The sequence below is a fragment of the Ciconia boyciana genome, chromosome 1 (assembly GCF_034638445.1).
Source record: "Ciconia boyciana chromosome 1, ASM3463844v1, whole genome shotgun sequence".
NCBI lineage: Eukaryota > Metazoa > Chordata > Aves > Ciconiiformes > Ciconiidae > Ciconia > Ciconia boyciana.
Genome location: NC_132934.1, coordinates 10,457,899 through 10,480,232, shown reverse-complemented (window position 1 = coordinate 10,480,232; position 22,334 = coordinate 10,457,899). Strand labels below are relative to the sequence as shown.

The window sequence follows — 22,334 nt, the reverse complement described above, 5'->3', positions numbered from 1 at the left end:
CATTGAACCTCATAGTTCAACTATAATATGAAGAGATGCTTTTTGCTGCCCACCAAGGCCTGATTTTTATCCCTGTTGATGAGAACAGAACATTTTTAGGTCTAATACTAACAGATGTGGCAAGAGTAGGCTGCATGCTAGTTTGACTGGAGCACCTGGACAGAGCAGCTCAGGGAGGGCTGCTCATCAGAAATGGAGTTCCCCATGTGTATTGAAGAAGACATTAGCCTTCAACAAGGACTGTAGAAACTATATGAAAACCTTTCTGGGTTAATATTGAGACAAGAGGAGTTCCATTTCCTAAAGGGGTGAAAAACTACTATCAAAGAAAAGGAAGTTGCCTGCTTAACCTAAGTGAAACTGTATGGAAATTCAGTATGGAAATTGCTTCACTAGAGCTTTGGGATTTAGCTCAGATCATCCTGAAGTTCTCCAAAATGTCAACCTTTGATAAATTCCAGGACAAAAAAGTCCCAAACAAAGCCTGTCCTCCACAGTTTCTAGTTTTTCTATGAAGCTCCTCCAACCTTTCACTCGAGTATTTATGGGGAGCGAAGAAGCTGGCTGTTTCACTAATACTCTGATCTACTTGTATCCTGTTACTGAGCATTCTGGGGAGAATAGTCCTTTTGTTTTAGGCTTTGGAAAAAGCCATCATAACTTTGCCTCCCATTAAATGTATGTTTGATGGGGAGCTCAGTGAATGTGACCTGTAAGGAAACAGAATAGTGTGTTTCAGTCTTTACAAAGGAAATATTTATAACAATTTATAGCTGAGGCCGCCAAACCTGTTCTTCAGAGATGCACTAGAATTACATGTAGAGCCTCAAATACTTTAGGGAAAAGAGGATTTAATCTCAGTGAAAGCTGGCTGTTTAAATGTGTGTGTGTGTGTATATATAACTATATGCATATATATGTATGAATAAACAAGCATTAAAATCTGAATGTTTCTTCTTTCTTCCTACTCAATGTCAGTGAAGGTTGACATTGACAATGACCTAGGCATTGACATTCCTGGCAATACAGCAAAGTAGTAAGAGGACAGTCAGTTTAGCTGTGCTGTGTAGGGTGTTCTAGCAAAGGACACTGTGCCTACATCCAGAAACAAGGGTCATCCTTTGTGAGTATTTATAATCCCTGCACCGGACAGACAAAATAAAAAAATTTACTCTGGTCTTTCAGTTAGTGGATTCACGGCTTGCCACATCCATTGTGTCCTCCTTGTATTTGCAGACATCTTTTGTATCCCACTGAGTTGCCTGGCTGCTGCTGAGGGCTTAGTTTCATCTTCAGAAGACAATAGTAATCGTAAAGTATCCTTAGAATATCCTTTTAAAGTGGACACCTCTGTCTTTGCTTTACAGGAAGGAACATGGGCAAAGCTTAATGGATTAGTGATGATTAAGTACGACTGGTTGATTCTTCAATTCTGTATGTGCCAAATGGAAATAATGATACTTTCTTTTCTCCACTTCTTTTCTGGTATATTTAAACGTCGTGCTTTCCAGGGCAGCATTTGTCTCATTAGCTGTTTGCACAATGCTTAGTGCCATGGCATATTACTTTTAGATAGAGCCCCTAGGCACTTCCAAACACCTGCTGAGTTTACCTAAGGTTATAAGGGTATGTCGATAACAGACAGAATCTGATTTACTCTACTTGCTGTCTGTGCAAGCCAGTTTCCAAAAGGAAGCAGCATAGACATTTATAGCAATACTAAGCCATTAGCATCGCACAGAGTGAATTTCATCAAGTACAGCAACTTGCTAGCATTTGCATGGCTTCCAGGCTGATATATGGTTTGGTTCATGGGCAGAGTGTGTGTGTGGGGGTGTGTATGAGTGCCTTTATCTGCACAAGCCCACAAATTTGTGCCAAAAGATAGGCTGAAGATAAGTTAGTAGCTTTCATTTCAGGCATTATTAGTTTGTAGTCTTCAAAAAGAAACTATAAACACCATTAATAAAAATAGCAACCCTTCTGGCCTAGTGAACAGAGCTCATATACGTTGATAGCATTATATTGGCAACAATGCACTCCATATGCTCATGAAGGTTATAGGGCACATTTCCATGTAAACAGTCAAGACAGCGAACTTCAAATATTTGGAAGAAATGTTTATTTAACAACTGAATACATGCTAAAAGAAATAATTTACAGCAGCAGTTTCATTACATATTTTTCTCTCCAGTTTTCTAGTTCCCATCTGAATTGAAGTGATAAATACAGAAGTAGAATTATTTACTACCCAGTGAGGAATGTGCTTAAAGAATAAGCGCATAACTTTGGCACTGATATAGCAAATAAACCACCTTATCACCTGTGTGGTAAAATCTTGCATTTTAGTATTATGCTGAACACACTGAAATGGAGTACCTCTAGATAACAGTACTTTACACTGTACCTCCTTATCTAGTCAAAAATATTTACATCTCTTTTGGCTAATGTGTAGGTAGCAAAAACTGAACTATTAAACACATACCATTGATATTCACTAAATAATACATAAAAAGGATCAGTAAATGCGCATTCACATGCATTTAATTTACTTTTTTTTTTTACATAGTGACTTTATTGGGTCATGAAGATTTAATTCTGTTCTGCAAAGATGCACATTTTCTCAGTTTGATGTTGTAGTTTAACATAACCATACAGTTTTTAGGAGCCATTGAACAAATTCCCATCTTCAGTGATCCATGCAAGTGCAAAGCGTAGATGAGTACGAATAAGATTCAATGTATTTTTGTTCCTTGAAAATGGGTATCTTAAAACAAATCAAAATAGATCTTTCTGGTTATAAATGAAATCCTTTATTTCTCTCCAGCTTAAACACAACGTTTTACTTACTTTTTCTAAAGTCCGTAACTAGATGTTTAGAGGGTTTTATTGACAATTTACAGAAATACCATTTTTACCTTTATCTTCAAACCTTACGTTGATTTAAACAATAAAGACACAAATGGGGGTATGATTTTTATTGAAGCTGCAGGGCATCTTTCCATACATGAATTCATTAAGGCCTGTGTTCTTTGAAAAAAATTCATTTGACGTCAGTATTAAATGCTGTTTTAACTTGACCATAATATGAACCTAAAACTAAAAAATTTCCGCTGCTGGCTTGATCTTCTGCCCTCTTATTTATATAAGCAAATACAAGACATAGACAAGACTACTCATGTCATTGAGGATTGGATTGAAGTTTGTAAGATCTGATCATGTCAATTGTCTAATTAGACTGCCAGGTTATGGTAAAAATATTGCAACTTCTGTAATTTTTTTCCCACAGATTATCTTTCTCTGTATACAAAAACATATTTTAGAATCCTGACTTAATTTTATCTGTTTCTTCTTCAGGGGTGGTGAAAGAGGTTGGTTTTGGTTTGATTTTTTGCAGCAAGTTGCTATAGAACCAGTTGCTATGAGCATGGTAGAGAAAAAAGTTAGATAGCAATTCCATTAATATGTAAAAAAGGAAACAAAGTCATTTAGGGTCTGTTGAAATCAATCTGTATTTTTTCTACCGAATTCTTGGAGGTTTATTTTAAAACTGTTTCCTTTCGTAACAAAGAGGATTCTAAAGACTCGATGGTGCACAATAGCCCTACACAAAAGGCTAAAGAGTGTTCTGTGATTACAATTAAATAATTCAGCTGAAAACAATGTTGAGAAATTAATCATAAGCTGAGCTGAAAAATTAATACTTCTGTACAGGAAAGCACATAGTTGAACCTATGTTTTAATTCATCCCTATTCAGCATATCATGAAAGCATGGGAACTTAATAGCATATTAAAGTTCACAGGATTCAAGTTAAATATAAGAGAGAATTAAAGTTGCTTTAAAACGAAATTCCCAAGTGCTTTCCTAAATCATGGTCTTACAGCCTTGTCCTGGTCTATTCCATGATTTTTTTGCTAAGGAATTATATGACAAAAAAATCTTGCAAGTTCATCCTCTGCAAAAGATTCAAAGGGGACTAAAGTGACTGGATCATTAGTGAAAATCCAATTGCTATGAAGACAAGAAGCCAAGGCTTCACTAATCAGAAGGATACTTGAATTAGTGAGTGGCAAGGAGACTGGGACATATTGTGAGAGATGCTGTCACAGTGGTTGTGTTGTATTGTATCCAATAAGGCTGATGATAGTGTACTGACTGATAAATTAAATAATCTGGAGTGAATAACAACAAAACAGATCAGTCATCAATACAGACACACTTTTATATAAAAGTTCCTTTAGCAAACTAAGGACCTTGTTCTAGTAATTTTCCCCACAATGACATTACTTGAAATTATGTCATTTACGGACTCTACCAAGATAAAATATGGGAGGCTGGAGAAAGATGACCTCAAAAGAACTGGACGCCATAGAACTGGGGACCAAAGGCACACCTGTGCTGAGGTGAATAAATCCACTACTTATAACCCTAAACTGACACTTATGGTGCAAGTACATTGTCTGTTTTACCCTGTTGCTCTCCTGTATATAGAATAAGACAGAAGCGCAGGACCAAATTATCTGTTAGTTTAAACTAGTCTTAAGCTGAACTTCACCAATTTACTACTGCAGCAGACTTCACCCACAGATAAAACTGTCCCTTAGATCTTAAACAGAGAGCTGGCTTTGAGGTTACTATTTACGTGGCCTAGTGCTGGTTCTTTGCATTTGGGTGGTATGGCCCACAGAAAGAATGGAGCACTGAGAATCAGTAGTGTGGACATATTTCTACCACTGAGCTGGGAACAAAACTCCTTAAACTGAATGTGAGCTTTGCTCATGGATATATGACAGTCTATGAGCCACAGTATTTAAATATTAGCATTCACAAATATTTACGAACCAAGAAAGCAAGAGTGTAATTAGTAGAGGGTATTTTAATGCTATTTACTTTTTTTAATAAAAAAAAAAAATATACAACTGAAATCAATGCTCTCCTCTTCATTGGTTCAATCTATAGCAAGGTATTATACAAGTTGCATCATTTCAAATACCATACTTAGAAAAAAAGAATGCAGAAGACTTCCATGCTATACAGCAACTTTCATGTTAAAATAGCTTAGTTTAAAAATTGTTTTGAAGTTACATGTCATATAGATTACTGAGAGGGGAGGAGGTTAACTGCAGTGTGACTAGCTCCCCTGGAAGATTTTCCAAACAAAAGAGTAAAGCAGCTCATAATTGGAAGTTGTCTTTTTTTTCCTCTAAACCAATAATTAGAAAGTACAATATTTCTAAGACAAAAAGTTTAATCTATTTTAGAAAAGAGCTAATGTTTGCTGCATATTTTTCATGGTACATTTAAATTATAGTTTTAATAAAATACATCTTTAGATCAAAGCTGAAAGAAGTCATCAGTAGTAGGCCAGTGTACTCCACATTTTTTGTTCTTCCAGATGATGGATGGCTTATGTTGTTCAGATTTCCACAAACAATCTCATTCAGTATTGTTTTTCTTCTTCTAGTACATATAAACAGAAGAACTGGTAGACAAAACAAGAACAAAATCCTTGTGTCCAATCACGTGTTTAGAAGTTCATCAGCTTAATGAGTTCATGCAGTTTTATATATAAGTCTAGAAATGGTAGTGCTAATGATGAAAGTTGGGGTCTGTTTTTCTTTTCTTTAAGATGACAGCATGAAATACAGCATTTTGTTTATATCTCAGGCAAAAGAGAAAGCAAAACTTGTCTGCTGAACACTTGCAGAACTTTTTGAGTGGTAAGCTAGGTCCGGATAAGTTATCATCCTTGAAACTCTGGTCTTTCTGGTCTTAGAATCAGAGCAGAGAGGAAAGACTTACTAGGAAAGTTAGAAATGGATTTTATTTAAACCTGGTGGAAACTGTTTGAACTTTCCACCCTTGTAAACATCCACATAATGCCATGAAAAAGTTCATGAATATTGCATTTTTTCCAGTTATCTGTCTATACAAGTTTCTACTTGGATGAGGTTCCTAGAGGTAATGTAGCTCAGACACTCCGTGGTGCCCTCTCAAATTCATGGGTCCTCCTGTTCCTACCTTTTTTATTCTCTTGTAGGTGCTTCCACTTATTTGTATTCACCTGCGCATTGGCAGGCCTTTGCCGGCGTTGTTTGCGGTCTCTTTTCCAAACCTGCTCACAGAACTCATCCATTGTGTTGAGATTGGGGTGATTGATTAACTGCATGAAGTCTCTATACCAGATCTTTTGACTGGGGGTCATGCTATTGGTAGCATCCTTGGTCTTGGAGGCATCACCATCTTCTTCTTTATGGAGCAGCTCTTCCAGGTGGTCAGTATCAATTACTTCCAGGGTCACTTTGAGCAAAGTTTGCATGAAGCCATGCTCCACAGCATGACAAAAATAAATACCAGAGTCTCTCCGTTGAAGACTTCGTAGCAATAGACCCTGTTCTGTCCGGATCATGTGATCATCCACTTTTATCTGTATTGGAAAAAAGTAGTAATTTCAATAGCTATCTTTCATATATGTGCAAATTATCCTCTAACCGTACTAGTGCCTTGGTACTGCTCCTTTCAGCTGGTAAGACTTGGCCAAAAATCCTGAAAACCATGTGAATGGAAAACCCCTTGCCAGTCATCTGTAGTTATGGAAGGCTCAAATACTCTGGAAAAACTACAGATGTACTGCAAAGAGTTTGGGGGATTAAGAATTTACTCCTTAGTCCCTACTGCTGCTGACCAAAGATGTGTATCAACTCTGTCAGATGGACTTGCTGGTAAGATTACAGAAGATGCAAGCCTATAATCAGCAGAGTCAACATGGATGCATTTGCCTATATTACCGAGGTCACTTTATCATTATCTTTTACTCAAGCCTAGATATATTTGTGGGAAAGGTTCTCTGTCTTACTATTGTTCCTTACTACAAAAGCCCTTATGCATAGAAGTAGGTTCTGCATAAGTGGAGAATTTACAAAGAAACAATAAGGATTAAATCTCAAAATTTTAATATTCAAAAAGCAGCTGTCCAAAATACTGTATTTTTCTGAATTAATTGATATATAGAATATAATTTCATTATTTGAACGCACATGTCGCTGCAGTCAGAAAGGGCACAAACCTGTTTGCTGCTCTCTCCACCAAGAATAAATTCTACATAATTTACTACTTATGCAAACAAAGCAAACAGCAAAAATATCTAAAGCTGCTCATGTAACTAAGTATTAAGTACATGCTTAAAAAAAATGCTTCAGAGTAGTTTGGGTATATTTACAAATACTTAAATGCAACAAACAAGTTTTTGTTTTCTAGTTTGATCTCCCTACCTACCAGAGTAGATTATTCTCTTAAGATATGTGTGACCTAGCTTGATAGTAACATGACTTGAGAACCAGGGTGAGTAATAACATAAGAATGTTGGTGACAAGAGAAGGAGAAAAATAAAGTATCTGCTTAGTGCAAGCAGGGAAAGTCAGTGATTTTGCCTCTATGAGTATTGCTTTTGATGAAAAAAATGTACAAGTTTTCATACCCTTGTGTCCACTACAGTTGCCAGTCCTTCATTCTGTCTCTGTCTTCTCTGCAGTAAAGTCTTAGAACATACAGTGCCATGCAAGCCTTAGAAATGCTCCTGTTATACTGTTTCAGTCAAACAGTATAATTAGATTAATGCAGTTAAACTTTTTTTCAGAGGCATTTTAAAGGTCTTTTTAATATTTAAGTTCAATATAATCCTTGTATGATGCTTTAGGTGGTACTTATATAGCATGCTATCTTTTTGTATTTCTGAGATATCTAAAGGAAAACCAGTGTGTTTTGCAGGGGGTCCGACCAGGGAGAGGATATGAATGTTTTCTGATGTAACAGTCTGTGAAACCTATTAGAGAGCTTATGGGATTTTATGGTGATAAGAGTAAGAGTATGGTGAAGAACAATAGAAATTAGAAGATTCCAGAGAAATTCTGCTAAACTAAAATACAGATGGACATTATTCTGGGAAGGACTCAGGTTCAAGTATATCTTCATAGAGAAGACTAGTTGCATCTCTTAATTTTTTCTGTTGTACCTCTTCTTTGCGGTCATCATTTTGCTTCTGGAATTGCCAGTAGACTACAGCACGCTGAGATTTTGGACTGCACTCAAGAAAAGTGCTGCTATTCTCTACTCCATAGATAATCTTTTCCTCCAGAGTCTGACCACTTGGGTTATCTGTAAAGCAAGAAAAAAAAGGAAAAAAATAATTAAAATTACCAGGAAAGAAAAATCTTAATTGCTAAGTGAATGTTTGTTTAGAAATTGGGGTCCCTTAAGGCATTTAAAGATAAAAACCTTAAAAGAAAAAATTCCCCATATCAGTATGCCATTTGGAAAATCTCCATCAACATCTCTATCTTCGTACAGATCCCTGGTAGGGGTTTTTTTATTATTTTTGTATTTTAAATCCTAACAGCTGTTAACATCTCAATATGTGAAGTTAATGAATTTCATTGTGAAATTTTGTGTAAACCTCATTATTATTCATCAAGGAAAACATCTAGGACACGACAAGAATTTTTAATAGCAAACTGTACGCAGTGAGAAAACTCAGGGTGTAGTTGTGGAATGTCTGTAATGATGCCTCCTGGGCTCTATGATCATAATACTTTAGAGCAAAGTAATAAAACATAAGGCTATTTAAAAGTAGTATAATGTGTTTAGATTATATGGCACTGCAGTTTGCTGAAGCTGTTAATGACCAGGAATAATGTTTTTGGGGAAACAATCTTCAATTAATCATTTCCTCTCATACTGATATAATTTATGGAAATGTAATGAGGTTAATAAACCAGACATTATGGGAGGGGAAAAAGAAAGTTAAATAAATTACTTCCTTTTATAACAACGTTTCAAGATATTCATCAACTTGCTGGAAATATCACATAGCTAAGGACTTATATGGCATTTGATTCTTCTCCAATACCGCAGAGGCTGTAAGGCATCGTATTTCAACTCTCCACCTTAGCTCTTTAAAATGCTGTTATGGACTTAAGTGGCAACAGTACAATAATCCTGGGGAGTAGATGGGGAGGAAGGGGTTGGTAAGCTATTTAACACTGTGTTGGTCTCATGGGGTTTCCTGTCTGCCATTATTTGTCGTTCTTTCCATTTCCCACTTTTGATCTTTAGCACTGGAAACCTTTAAGGAACTTCTTTTGATACATTTTAACAGCAAAATGATGTCTAATTAAAATCCTCTCAGAGAAATCCTTTGTCAAGTTTTGTTTGCTTTCACTGCGCCTTTATCATATTGGCCAGGTTGTTTAGCAAGCACAGGCTGTTTGCTAGATGACTGAGCCAAAGGTAAAAATAAAATTGAGCTCCTGGTTTATGTTGATGCAGCAATCATATGTCTTTCTGTAATGACTTGCAGCCCTGAGAGAGGATGGGAGAAGGGATGGGGGACAGAATAGGAACTGGTGCTTGCCCAGTTCTCAGTAAGGAAACGTCAAATGGCCTATTAACACTAAACAAATAGGGAATGGGTTAGCTTGCTTTCCTCTGCTGGATTGTGAACCTTTCCAGCAAGTAAGTGGGGTGCTATATAAACAACTAAGTGAAACAACTTTCATGACAGCTCTCAGAAACCACATCCCTATGAAGAATGTCAGTGCAGCTTTGGGCCAGGAAGATGGGCAGCAATGGAGGAATGAATTAGAAAGCAACGCAGCAAGAGAAGAGTAAGACAGCTGGAAGAGAATGTAGCCAAGGGTATCACTTGTAAGGTCTGAGATGGAGCATGGGTGAATTTGTGTCAATGAAACAGAGGAACTGGAAGTATGTGAGGAGATTGACTGAATATAACTAGAAGTGATAAGATAAAGATTAGAAATGGAAATGGTTGGCTGATAACTCATGGGTCCAGATTCAACATTGTGAATGATGAATGATGTCCTGACTTTTCTGTTTCAAGTTAGGTACTCTAATTTAGGAACAGAACTCACATGGCTGAGCAGGCAGCCAAAGGTCCTCACATAGTCAACGAGAGGCAGTTTGATGTCTGGATCTGGGATACACAACAGATAGCACATGTAGGGCTGCAGCATAAGGCAGTCAGTAGGAAATGTGCCCTTTCATAGCCTGGGACACAACATTACTGCTCCAGTGATGTGTTTCTGTGAAACAGAGATTTACAGGCTTCCAGAATAAAGGATGGAAACACAGGGATTTCACCATAGGATGCATGCTCTATGTCAATTCCTCTCTCCCAGGCTCCATGAACTTTGAATCATGGTTGCAGAATGGCCCAACTTCAACAAGAGCAATCCGATAGTTTGGGTGCTGGTATTGGAAGTAGAGCTACCAAGTCAATCTCCTAAGCCTAAGTGGACTTTGAGTCCTCTTCTCCCACATCCTAAATAGCTGATTTAACTAGCAGGTTACTCATTACGTGGCTTGCAGCACCACTTGGGTATATTTTCCTGAACACAGCATGGTCCCAGTGAATAATACAGGAGCAGAGCACATGTAACACTGGTCTCATTAGATCCAAGGAGACAGTCTTCTAGATCCTAAATATTGGTACAAAGGACAAAAATAGGTATTTCTTTGGCAAAGGTCCTACTGCCCATGAGCAGTAGCATATTTTAAGTATATAGAGAAGTATCTAGTGGAAAACTTAGGTACCTAAGATATCCTTAGTATCTAAGAACCTAGTCATAAGTTTTTGTGGAAGTTACCTTGAAGGTGGGTGTTCTGATGCCATTTCAAACTTCTGAGTGTTTTCTTGGATCTAGCCCATGGCATTCTAGTATGTTAGAGATCACCATGGAAAGTGGCAGAAGCTTCCTTTAAATTTCCTCACAGGTCCAGAAAATATAGTATGGGTGACAGTCATGCAATAAGAGAGGAAGGGTTTAAGAGATCCTTCAAATTCCATTTCCATGATTTAAGGGAGCAGAAGGCAGGTCCAGAGATGTCTATAAAGTTCATGCAATATTGAGCACGTGGAGTGCAAGAAAGTAAGCAGAGTGACGGAATAATCACAGGATCAGAGTGCAGCTCTGGGACTGAAGGAGAAGCTGAAGAGACTAGAAGGCAGAATGAAAGTCTGGGAAGTTCAGGAGAGCAGCTGGAGGAATTAGAAAACTATAGAAGTCATGAAGTTGGTTATGAAAATCAACCCAAAATCCTGTCTGAGACCTGTAATTCCCAAAATGAGCCCAACAGCAGTATCAGTTTGCTACCCTGATAAATATCCTTTAAATACATAATTTCTGACATAACTGAAGAAGTATGAAACGCTAAGTACTTATACCAAAATTGATGAATTAATGAATTATCAGATGAATCAGCAGATGAATTAATCTCACTATACAGTTAAATTCAGAGTGATTCTTTGAGCTTCCCCTGGGATAAATCACCTAAAAAAAGGTGCTTTTTCTTTTACAATTTCTTCAAAAAAAGAACTTGATTAATTTCTTGATAGCACCAGTATGTTATGTTTAAAAAAAAAAAGTTCTTTAGCTGACACAAAGGCAATCATGCTTTTAGATTTAAGCATTAATGTCTGGCCAAACATCTGTACAACTAAGGATCCTCAACTCCCTCTAATGTTGCTGTGTAGTCATTTTATACTACTTCTTATACATTTGCACAAAAGGGCAACTGAAATAGCTACCTAAACCTTATTAAAAGCATTATTTCTTCAGACTGATATCAAAGTAAGTTTCTGCAATGTCTTTAGAAGTGAGGTATACATTAAGAGATTGTTCTGTTCTTTTTTTTGTTTTTGTTGGTTTACGTGGAGAATCAACTGGCAGTTACTGCAAAGGAATGTGTAGAAGAGTAGTAAATGATTCCTGAAGCTTATTTTTGGCTATAGACAAACCCAATTCTTCATCTGTTGTTCAGGAAACTACTAGTCATAACCAAGGAAAAAACTCAGCATAACTAGGCATAGAAAGTTTATGGGCCATGCAGCTGTCTGTACAATGCATGATCATGTGTAAATGGTGAGTAAATATAGGAAAAAATTATTGATTTACAACTCAGAATTAATTTAGAGAAAATTTTACTCAAGAACGATCTAAAACATTCATTAAGTATTTTGACAGTGCATCCTTAATGTCTAGGACCTAGAACTGCATTATCTCAGTATTTTTTGTAAGTTATTGATTCTTCTAAGCTCGCTGTGTTCATTTCACTGTTAAGTAAAGTTGTCAGTGATATCTTGTCTCATACTTGCTCTGCTCATTTTGACAAAGCTGTATTAAAGCTCTTTGTGATCAGGTGTACCATATAATAGGTTTTTCCTGAGCTTGAGTTCTCATGATTGCTGTCATGAAAAAACTGTGCTGGATTACCCTCTTCCCTTTGGACAGAAGATAACTTTTCAGACAAATATGTTTACCAAATATGGGAAGATATAAAAACCAAAGTGTTTTGAAATCCTTTTCTTGTCTATGAAGGTAAAGAACAGACTTACAGTTGTATAAATCACAGCTAGCAAGGGCAAGATAACATTAAAAAAAAACTGGACATGTGGTAGCCCAGATCATAATTTTATTCGTGAGTAAAACGTCCAGATAGAAAGCTAAGACATGCTTCTGTTGGTAATAAAATCCACGTTTAGTGCCTGGTGAAATTTTCATATTGGGGAAATGAAAATCTCATCTCAGCCCCAACATATGGATGGTCTCATCTGCACTGTATAAGCATTACTAGATATCATGCAACTGGAAATTTGTGAACTTTCTGCTAGTCCACATTGACTAGTTCAAATCTAAACTAGTTGTACATTCATGAGTTCTCAAAACTTGACAACTACATATTGATTGTAGTCTATTCATGCATTTTTCCAAACCCTTTTCCCCTCTGAGTAGCTTGACCTGAGTCTGACATCAAGAAGTAAAAAGAAAAGCTATAGTAATGTTAGCTACAAGTGAAAGGAAGATAGAGAAAACTATTACTGAAACGTAGTGGTGGTGAATTATAGCTGACACAAAAGCATAACTTTGGACTATTTATCATTCTTGCTATTACAAGGACTGGAACGACATGAGGGTTTTGAGGTATCTCCGTTTTCAGCCACGTCTTCTTTATTTTTCCCAGAAATCTGTCCAGTGGTTTGTTACAGATGTACCACAAACATGAGTAATCATTTTTTTCCAGCAGAGGGAAGTATTGCCTAAGTGTTCTCTTCACTTACAGCAAAACGGACATTTTTCATTTTCTGAGTAAAGATCTTCTGAAGAGTTTGGCAACAAATTAGTAACTGTGAGAAGCTGATCAGCCAAACAATTCAAGAAAGGAAGATCTGGTCAATACACTGTGAAAATGAAACAACCGACAAAAAACAAAACCAAAAGATGTCAAAGAAAACCCATGCTGAAAGCACATGGGACAGGCCTACTGCAAGGAACATCCTGATCTTAAGGGCTGCTAGTGTGGCACCTACAACAAAGGCCATTCCATATTTAGCCAAGGTAGTTAATTATGTGTTTGGTTATCATCCTATGCAAACGATATGAAGCAAGGTGTACATACTTCTTGCTGTTCTGAAGGAGATATGACTCTTTTCTGACATAATATGCCTAGCCTGATGGTATGGTATTAGCAGGTAAGTGAAGCAGAAAAATTAAAATGCTTAAAACTGTTAACTTGAGGAAAAACAAAAAACACCCCAGTCTTTAGTGTCTGATCCAGGCCATTGTAAGCAATCTAAATTGGGATAATGATGTATTATATTTGTCTTTCCCAGATGTCCAAGGCAATTTCACCAACAAATCATTCATGTGCTTCCTACTCTACCCATGCACAGTCTGTAAATTACATACAAATTAGTTGTACTTCAGTCATACCCATAACTCACCATGATGCTGCAGGTCTGAGCAGTGGGTAAGCGGGTCTCCATTTCGGATGTCTTGTCGTCTGGTACGTCTGCAAATATCATATTTGAAAACTGTTAGTTTGCCATGACTGAAGAGTGGCAACATATATATAATGGAACAAATGGAACATATATATAATTACATAGGTCACGCCTAAACAACACTAGGAAGGAAATCATATTGTTACTACTATATTCTATGCATTATCACAGTTTGTAGAATCAAAGTGACTCTTACAGGTAAAGAATCAGGTAGAATCTACTCTTACAGGTAGAATCAAACTTTACTCTTACAGGTAAAGTCTTCAGAAACTGGTAAATGCATACCTCTTGCACTGAGCCTATGAATTTTATTTTATCTGTTGGCAACATTGATCACAGACAAATTCATTACTTGACTCAGAGATACAGGGACTGCTGAGGGATCAAAGTATATACAGTTTAACATGCATCAAAAAACATGAAGAAGCTACAGCTTCTCTGCAAGTACAGAATACTTTAAGTATCATGGCATCTTTTAGATAAATGAAATGTTAGGATGGATAGCTTTGAAAGAATGTCAAAGTGCTGTATTTTCTACAAAATCTAAATTAAAATACATAAATCATTTTAGCCACTACAGGTCTCACCAAAACATTTCTGATAAAACCTTTTCCAAAACTGTTGCAAATAGCTTTGTCTTTAGAATAAACAGAATAAAACACTTGGATAGGAAGATTTTGAAATTTCATTTATTCCATCCTTTGTGGCTTGAGTCTGGGTTGTAGCTTTTATTGCATGTCCATTTAACATAGTATATTCTTTCCCCAGTTTGATTTCCACTGGCTGTTTTGGAAAACATATTGATCTGTACTAAAAAATGTTGTATTTCACAGAAGAAAGCTTTTAAATACAGTTTTATTTTGCATTTGTTGTTCTCTCTTTGTCTGCTCCTATTTTTATTTAAATAGCTGTGACACAAAATTCAACTGAGCCAGAGAAAAAGCGTTTCATATAAAAAAAAGAAAAAAGAACAAGGCAAACAAAGATGTGTTTCAAGTGTGAGCACTTTACTTTAGGAATCGGAGAAAGCCTGAGGGCTTGCAAAATTAGAGGAGAACAAAGAGGATTAGGCTGCTGAACAATGCTGTGATTTCAGATTATGGTATCCAGCAACGGATATGCAAAAGTCAAGTAGCCTTGTAAAAAGCACTGTTGGTCACTCCCTTGTGACAACAGCCCACATTTTTAAAAAGCCATTGTTCTGCAGTACAGAGACCATCTCTTTCCAGTTCACTAGCACTGTTTGCAGACTCGCACTAACAGCCCAGCATCAGCACTTACTAAGAGTTCTCACAGAGGCACCATCAACTGCACAGCTGACTCTTCTTGGCTGAAAGATTTTAACCATATTTTTTTCCACTAAAAACTACTGAAATGTTAAACCTGAAATTAGCTATATGAAGTATGGCAACAGGTTTTTGTGGGAAAAAAAAGTCAGAATGTGCATTTTTATATTTTTCTGAATAAAAACTTCTTTAAAATTATGAATTAGGACATCTTAGCATGCTTTAATAGAAGCAATCTTCTGTTGATTTGATATATGATCCAAAAAATGTACTATTCCTAATTTCAGATATCATCTTCATATTACTCATTACCAATGAATAAAAATACACCCAAGACATAAGGAACCATAAAATTTTGTTACTCCTTCCTAAATTTTGAAATGCAGCATATTTATAGGATACTATTTGTAGAAAAGAAGTCTGTGGAAAGACTCATATTACTGTCAATGGAGTTTGGATGACATGTTTAGTTAGAATCTGAGGAAAATGTTGCACATATCACCATTGTATCAACACGATGATTTATGAAATATGAACCAGAACATATCTGCATGGGGTAAAGTTAAGTGGTCACACTACAGGAGCTCTGAGCTGGCATTTAGACTTGTAATATACACAAAGGAAGAAAAGTAAATTAAAATCATGGCTCATAAAAGCTCCTTTTCAAAAAAGGGGAAAAAAAAAAAAGAGCAAAAAACAAAACCCCCAAATCAATTATTAGTAAAGCATCTGTGCAATTGCCTCAGGACTCAACTTTCCCAATATTTCTGGAGCCTACAATTACAAGGATTCATTATTAGGAAAATGTTGACATTTAAGCTGTTTCCAGCAATGCTGATTTTGTCACAGATGCATTCGAAGCTGGCTTGAGGCAGTGGGTACAGCAGGTACCAAGCAAACAGAGGATCCTCTCCCCCAATAACACAGACCTTTATTCTGCTGCCAAGGGAAAAATGGGAAGACAGTGGCTTTTCTGAATGCATTGTCAGGATCCCAGCCTCTCAGGACTTACTTTTTTCTTTCATAGTGGCCTCAAGAAGAGTAAATGCTTCACCCCAAGGTATTGCTGTAGCTGTGCAATCCAGCTTAGCCCCAGTAACCCTGCCCCTTAATCTGTGTAAGAAAAGGTGTCAGTCCCTTTACCCCTGATGGCAACAGTGAACTCGGTCTGCTGTTTAATAAGATGGAGAGACGGATAACGAAAAGACAAAGAGCCCTATTTCTTCCATCAGTGTAAGCAGATGAATGCCAGGATGATGTGCTCTATGGGTCTTGAGAAGGGCTGGGAGTAGGAATGGGTGCTAGCAAATGGTGAGAAAGGATGAGGTTCAGGAATAAAGATTAGCAGGGAGGCAGCAGAGAAGAGTGATTCAGTGACTCCTGACCTTACTGTCTCCTTCAACTCAGAGGCCGTACTCAGCCACACTGACTTCTAACCTTTAAAACTTTCAGGTCAAATTAATCTCTCAGACTCTCTTTGAAAACCTTACTGTTCCCTCTCTTCTCCTTCCTCTTCCTCCTACAGAGACACTGCCGTGCTCCCACCGCAAATTTGAATTTAGCCCATGCAGCTGAGAAAATTTGACCAGATCTTCTTTTGGGATGGATTCAGTTTCTCCTTTTTAATTCTTTTCTAAAGAATTTCACAAAAACCTTGTCTCAGATTAACTGTGTTTCCTGGTGCAAAATAGAACCTGATGTTCCATAAGCAGCTTTTTCTTTTGTCATCAGTATTTGTTTAGCATACATTGTAATGCAAACCTTGAAATTTTAATCCCCTCCATCTGAAAAGTCTGTGACACAAATGTTACTTTCTACCTTTTACCACACTTCACCTCCTGCAACAACCAATCCAAATCTGGAATTTGGAATCCCTACATTCTCAACTAAATATTTTCTACTAACTTTAAAATAAAGATAAAGGCTCCTTATGCATATAAACCCTTGGGCTCCTTGTTTCTTTAAAAGTGTGAGATGTTTGGCATATTCGGTTTAATGTGAGCACTTTTTTATCATTTTAGCCAATTTATCATGGGAATCTCAACACTACTGCAATACCTGTTCTTATTTGCAAGTGATTATCAATTCAGTTATTCCTAATTTCTACTTCAGTAGCTAAGAGCTGTTCAGTAACGAGCTTATATACTTTAAGAGAAAGAATTTCAGAGATAAAGGCATGCAAAGAAAATATTATTTTAAATCTCCAGATCAGGCAACTAAGACATAAATTTTTTATAAAAATTATATTTTTCACTTGCAGAGTCTGTTTTCCCTTAAACTTTGCATTGCAAAGCCTTCAACATCAGTGCAGAGTAAATGCAAAATAGTGATTTTTCTGATCTGGTGGCATTTAGACACACATCAACACGTACAAGTTGTACTTTTGAATAATAACAATAATGTTACATATCACTAAACAATAACTTTCCATCCGTGTCCAAATACTTTATAAATATTTCCTTTAAATTTGAATTCATGAAAATGCAGGATAATTTACTTGAGCAAGTAGTTGTTTTATTGTAATATCAAGCCCCTTTCTCATGTTAGAGAAAGGGAATTTTTTCTTTTTGCTGTTTATTACTGAATATAAAGTTATGAATCCATTTCAGAGACAACTCTTTTCTGAAGGTTTTTTACAACAGCTTTTTAAGTCAACCCAAGAAGTAGCAGTGTTCACTTTAAATCAACCAAGACTTCATATTGCTTGTAACTCCCACAATTATGTTTTCTTTGGAAGAGAAAGGGCTCCAGTTAACCATCCCATGAAAAATCTCCAAAGCCCTCTGGTCATATTGAGACCATCAGTTAAAACAAATAGCAAACCACGCAGACATCTGAAACTGTCCCTACCTCTTAGCAGTGGGGAAGTAACGTGAGCAAGATGAACCATCCCAGGCACAGTAAGGGTCTCTTGCAAGGCAACACTCAGCACATGCTTTTCCATACACATCACAGCGGTGTAAAGGAAGCTGTGAAACTCCAGTGGCTGAGCCAATGTAGAGCTGTTGCTGTTATAAAAGTTTAAAAAAAAATTTAAAAAAAGCGCAAATTACAAGGTTTTTGCTAGGAAAGCATTTAAAAAGCATTTTAAAAGTTATATAACAATATGCATTATAAAACACTTAAAAAGCATTTAAAAGCATTATATAAATCATTTAAAAAGGATTTAAAAGTTATATAACATTATGTTAGGACCATTACAAATACAGTAAAAGATCATGATCCTGATGTACACTAAAGGAATGAGAAGAGAATTGTCCTCAGGATAAAAAAAACAAATAGGAAAAACTTTGATTTTTGTATGAAGCTCTCAGTGGCTTCTCTAAACAGTAAGAAAAATTAAAGTACTCTTCTATTTTTTCTTTTGTATACAGATCCCTGCACTGGGAAAGCACTACCATCAGTGACAGAACACAAAGGAGAATATGGTTTTGAATTTAAAGAAAAAGAAAAATAACTTTAATGTAAATTTCCTCTATATGACTTTGATTTGTGTGTGTGTCGGGGGAAACCTAAAGTAAATTATTTCAGACTAAAGCTAAGATATTTCAGCTTGGAAGTGCTGCCATGCACACACTTCTTGGCACGTCGTAATTCTGATGCTTCATACTCTTTTCTGTAGGACACATACTCTAATTGAAACATATCTTTAATGAGGGAAGATGGCTTACTTATTTTGGATAAAAAATAGCGTTGAGTGGAAGATGTAGTTCAAATGCAGAGAGAAGCCATGAAATAAATAAAAAAACATGCATACAAAATCAACTACAGCTTTGTATGGCATCACAACAGAATATCTTGTCTCTCTCAATTTCCTCTCTGATATCAAATTCATGTGGTCCATTAGGGAAGTTGGTCCCCAGAGGGACATAAGGAAACAGAACTACTGATCCCACGTGAAAGTCCAAACAGAGATATTTCAGCTTAGCACTAATTCACAAAGAAAACAAGTATGAGTGTAGTAAGTAAAGCTTCCTCTGAGATGCAAAACTAGGGGAAAAGAAAATAAACAGATAAACAAAAATTAAATGGCATAATCCTTCTGTTTTGGAAACACTGACACTTTGCTACCAAAAGCTTAAACTTTGTCACCCAGCACCCATGGTGGAGCAATTAACACATGTTTTTTTAAAGTCTCACTCCAAGCAGTCCCACCAAGAAAATACAAATTTGTATTCATTTTTCTTTCTTAGAAAACATAAGGCTGGTGTGAAAAAAAGGATTTGAAGAAATGTTATGAAAAATTCTTCATCTCCTGCATTTGATGTCCCAGAGGTACCATTTCCAGAGAATTCGGGGATGGAAGGTGGCTGAGGTCACCTACCTGCTAGAAAGGATGAGCACTGGATACCAGGGGACAGCAAAACCAAAAACACTCATAAAAGGTGTTGTGTAAACTTCTTTCAGAGACCGCAGCTTGGCAGTTTATACAGACATATTAATTGTAACAGAAACATCCCATGCTATTATACAAACACCAGTATTTTCTCAAGGAAAATATGACAAGGAAAGCACCCAAAGGAAAATTCACTGGTAAATTGAAAACTAAGCCCTTTCTAAGCAGCTGCTTCCGTCTATTATAGTGCCAGAGCTGGGCTGTAAAACCACATTCTCCAGGCAAAAATCTCTGACCACACAGGGCTCTACACAAAGCCTTGACTGTACGTACCAGTCCCCAGTTAGGGCTATATCCTTGAGAAGCAGATGAGAGGCAGCAGACATGATAAGCTGATTCTCTCTAACTTAAATCACTGAATGAAGTACCCAGCTTAGGGGTACGTCCTGCAGTAAAAAGAGCAGCAATTCAAATCTTAGGTGACCTAAACATTTCTCAAGGGATGCCTTTGCTCTTTACTGATTATGGAGGCAGCATAGGTCAAATTAGAGCTTCAGTTAAGTATCTTAAATGTCCAGATGGTATTGATCTGAGTCCTGTGTAATTGGAGCATTAATATCTATATAAGCATGTAGCAATGTGTGGTGCAACTAATATAAAAATCAACTCAGAGAATGCACACGGGAAAATAAAGAATGGTGTAATGGTTTCCTATGCACCCCTGTAACCAATTTCATTTTGTCAAAAAACCCTCCCTGATTTCTAATAAATGTCTTCAGAATTAAAGAATGACCAGAAACACATAAGAAAAAAAAGTAAGGCCAAAACAGGGTTACTTAAAGATTCTTCCTAGTAGATAAGTTCATAAAGTTCGGTCAGTGAACTATAGCATGTGTTTCAGGTACTGCACAGCCTGAAGGCTGCTGCCCTGTTTGCTGCTCTTCTGATCATGGTTTTAGACTCCAGCTGGTGATCATTATTCTGGACACTAATCATATATAAATCCAGGCAGTATGAAATTCAGAAAATAGTAATACAATGATTTGCATCAATGGTCTGACCTTACTTTGCCATACACAGTCAAACTGCCTTTTGGGCAAAGAGTCTCTCCCAAGACATTGTTAATTTAATAAATCAGCTGATTATCAGATCAAACCAGAGGGGGGAAAAAAAAGTTGTCCTCTAACAATTCTTGCAGATGTATCAGAACTCCAGAAAATCTGAGGAGACTAATGTTTTAAGCAATCCAGTGGTTTCTGTTTGCCCCACAGTGCTGCCCAGAATGCAGTCTTTCGGGCAGTCAGAAAAAGAGATAACTGAGAATTTTCCATTTGCAATTAAAAAAAAAAAAGGGGGATGAAAAAATGTAATGCTTAAAAAGAAGAACTTAGGCAGAATTTTAAAAGGAACTTGAGGGAGCATGAGGTTCAAATTCCATTTAATTTGATTTTATGTCTTGAAAAGTAACTGATGCAGAATAATTCAGGGGGTTGTTTAAGTGACACATCCATTTTGAGATGGTCCTTTCTATGTGCTCACTATGGACAGAAATAGTGATGTCTGAATAAAATTCAGTACTTTGTGAAAAGTACTATAAAATTAGTCACTAAGGTCTTTCTGACGGTCTCTGCCTTGCCTTTGATTGAGAATCTTATGGAGGAGAGACAAAAGCTCTTCGTAGCAGTTCACCAGACAAGGACATGGCCTGTATCAGCCAAGGATCTCCTTGGTTTTCTCCCATCTTACCAGAAATCCAATGGCTTTTTGAAACTGAAGATCACAAACCTGACCCTGAGAAAAAGATGAGAGCTTGCTCCACAAAAAGTCACCTTTGATTGAAAGCCAGGCCTGACTTTTTGGCCTGCTTCCATATTTTTAAATCAAGGGGAAAATTATGGAGCCCCACCTGACAGGCTCAGGGCCAAGTGGTAGCCAGGGGCTCCCTGCAAGCCTGGATCCCACAGAATTGTGAATTTAGGCAGCTGCAGGGTGTTACAGTGGCTCTAGGAGGTCTTCTAAAGGTTTGTGTCTATTCCTAACCATGCATAAGTTGTTTAAGTGATAAGGTTACACAAACCTAGGGCTCTGAACACAATTAAGACAAATACATAGCTTCAGTGAGAAAATATAAATATAATTCCTGTGAGTTAAAGACAACAGAGTTGAGAAAGACTATCAAGGCTTAGTCTTGCACATAAAGGCTAAATTTCCTTGCTCAAAGTCACTCTAGCTCAAGGGCCAAATTCACACTCATAGAGAGAGATATGGGAGCCTTAGAGTTTTATATAATTTAAAACTTAAGCTAAGTTCTGAAGAATTTGTAGATTTTGGTCTTTAGGAAAAAGAGTCATTTTTAACGTATCATATTGGCATAATGGCAAAAGAAGTAGTTTTGAACAACCAGTGTAGTAAAACATTCAAAAATAAAGAGAAATGCCCCGTACTATGTTTTTATAATCGGATGAAAGAATTGTAAGTGAAAAAATAAAATGAAGTGATTGCTTTAAAGTTATTCAATAGGACATGCTGGTTCTACTGTTTACATTTCATGCTCCTGCTTTCTACAATGCATAGAATTATCGTGCTGTTTATATGAAAAACGCCCTGCTTATCAGAACACAATGCGTAAAGTGTTTGAGTTATAAAACTACAGTATTTTTAAATCATAAATATGAAATGGAAACATGTTGCCATATACTGATTTGATACAGAGACACAGTGCCAAAATCTTGTCATACTGTAGGATGATTCTGTCATTTTTAGCCTGAGGCTGGTTGATTTTTCATGAGTTTAACTCTGCCTGAATAACTTGTGTTTTATGCTCTTTTTTAGCTTTAGACAATTTTAGCAGTGTA

General features: G+C 36.7%; 1 protein-coding gene across 3 annotated transcripts in view; it reads right to left on the bottom strand.

Moving 5' to 3' along the window:
- Positions 1–2,166: 2,166 nt before the first annotated feature.
- The window catches only part of SEMA3A (semaphorin 3A), a 176,068-nt gene continuing 155,900 nt past the window's right edge, over positions 2,167–22,334 (bottom strand). For all 3 annotated transcript variants that reach the window (XM_072858416.1, XM_072858432.1, XM_072858423.1), the window contains 4 exons: positions 17,994–18,151; positions 13,798–13,865; positions 8,014–8,156; positions 2,167–6,429 (listed from right to left, as the gene is read on the bottom strand). In XM_072858416.1, coding sequence (XP_072714517.1) covers positions 5,974–6,429; positions 8,014–8,156; positions 13,798–13,865; positions 17,994–18,151 — 825 coding nt within the window. In that variant the 3' untranslated portion in view covers positions 2,167–5,973. The remainder of the gene's footprint in view (positions 6,430–8,013; positions 8,157–13,797; positions 13,866–17,993; positions 18,152–22,334) is intronic.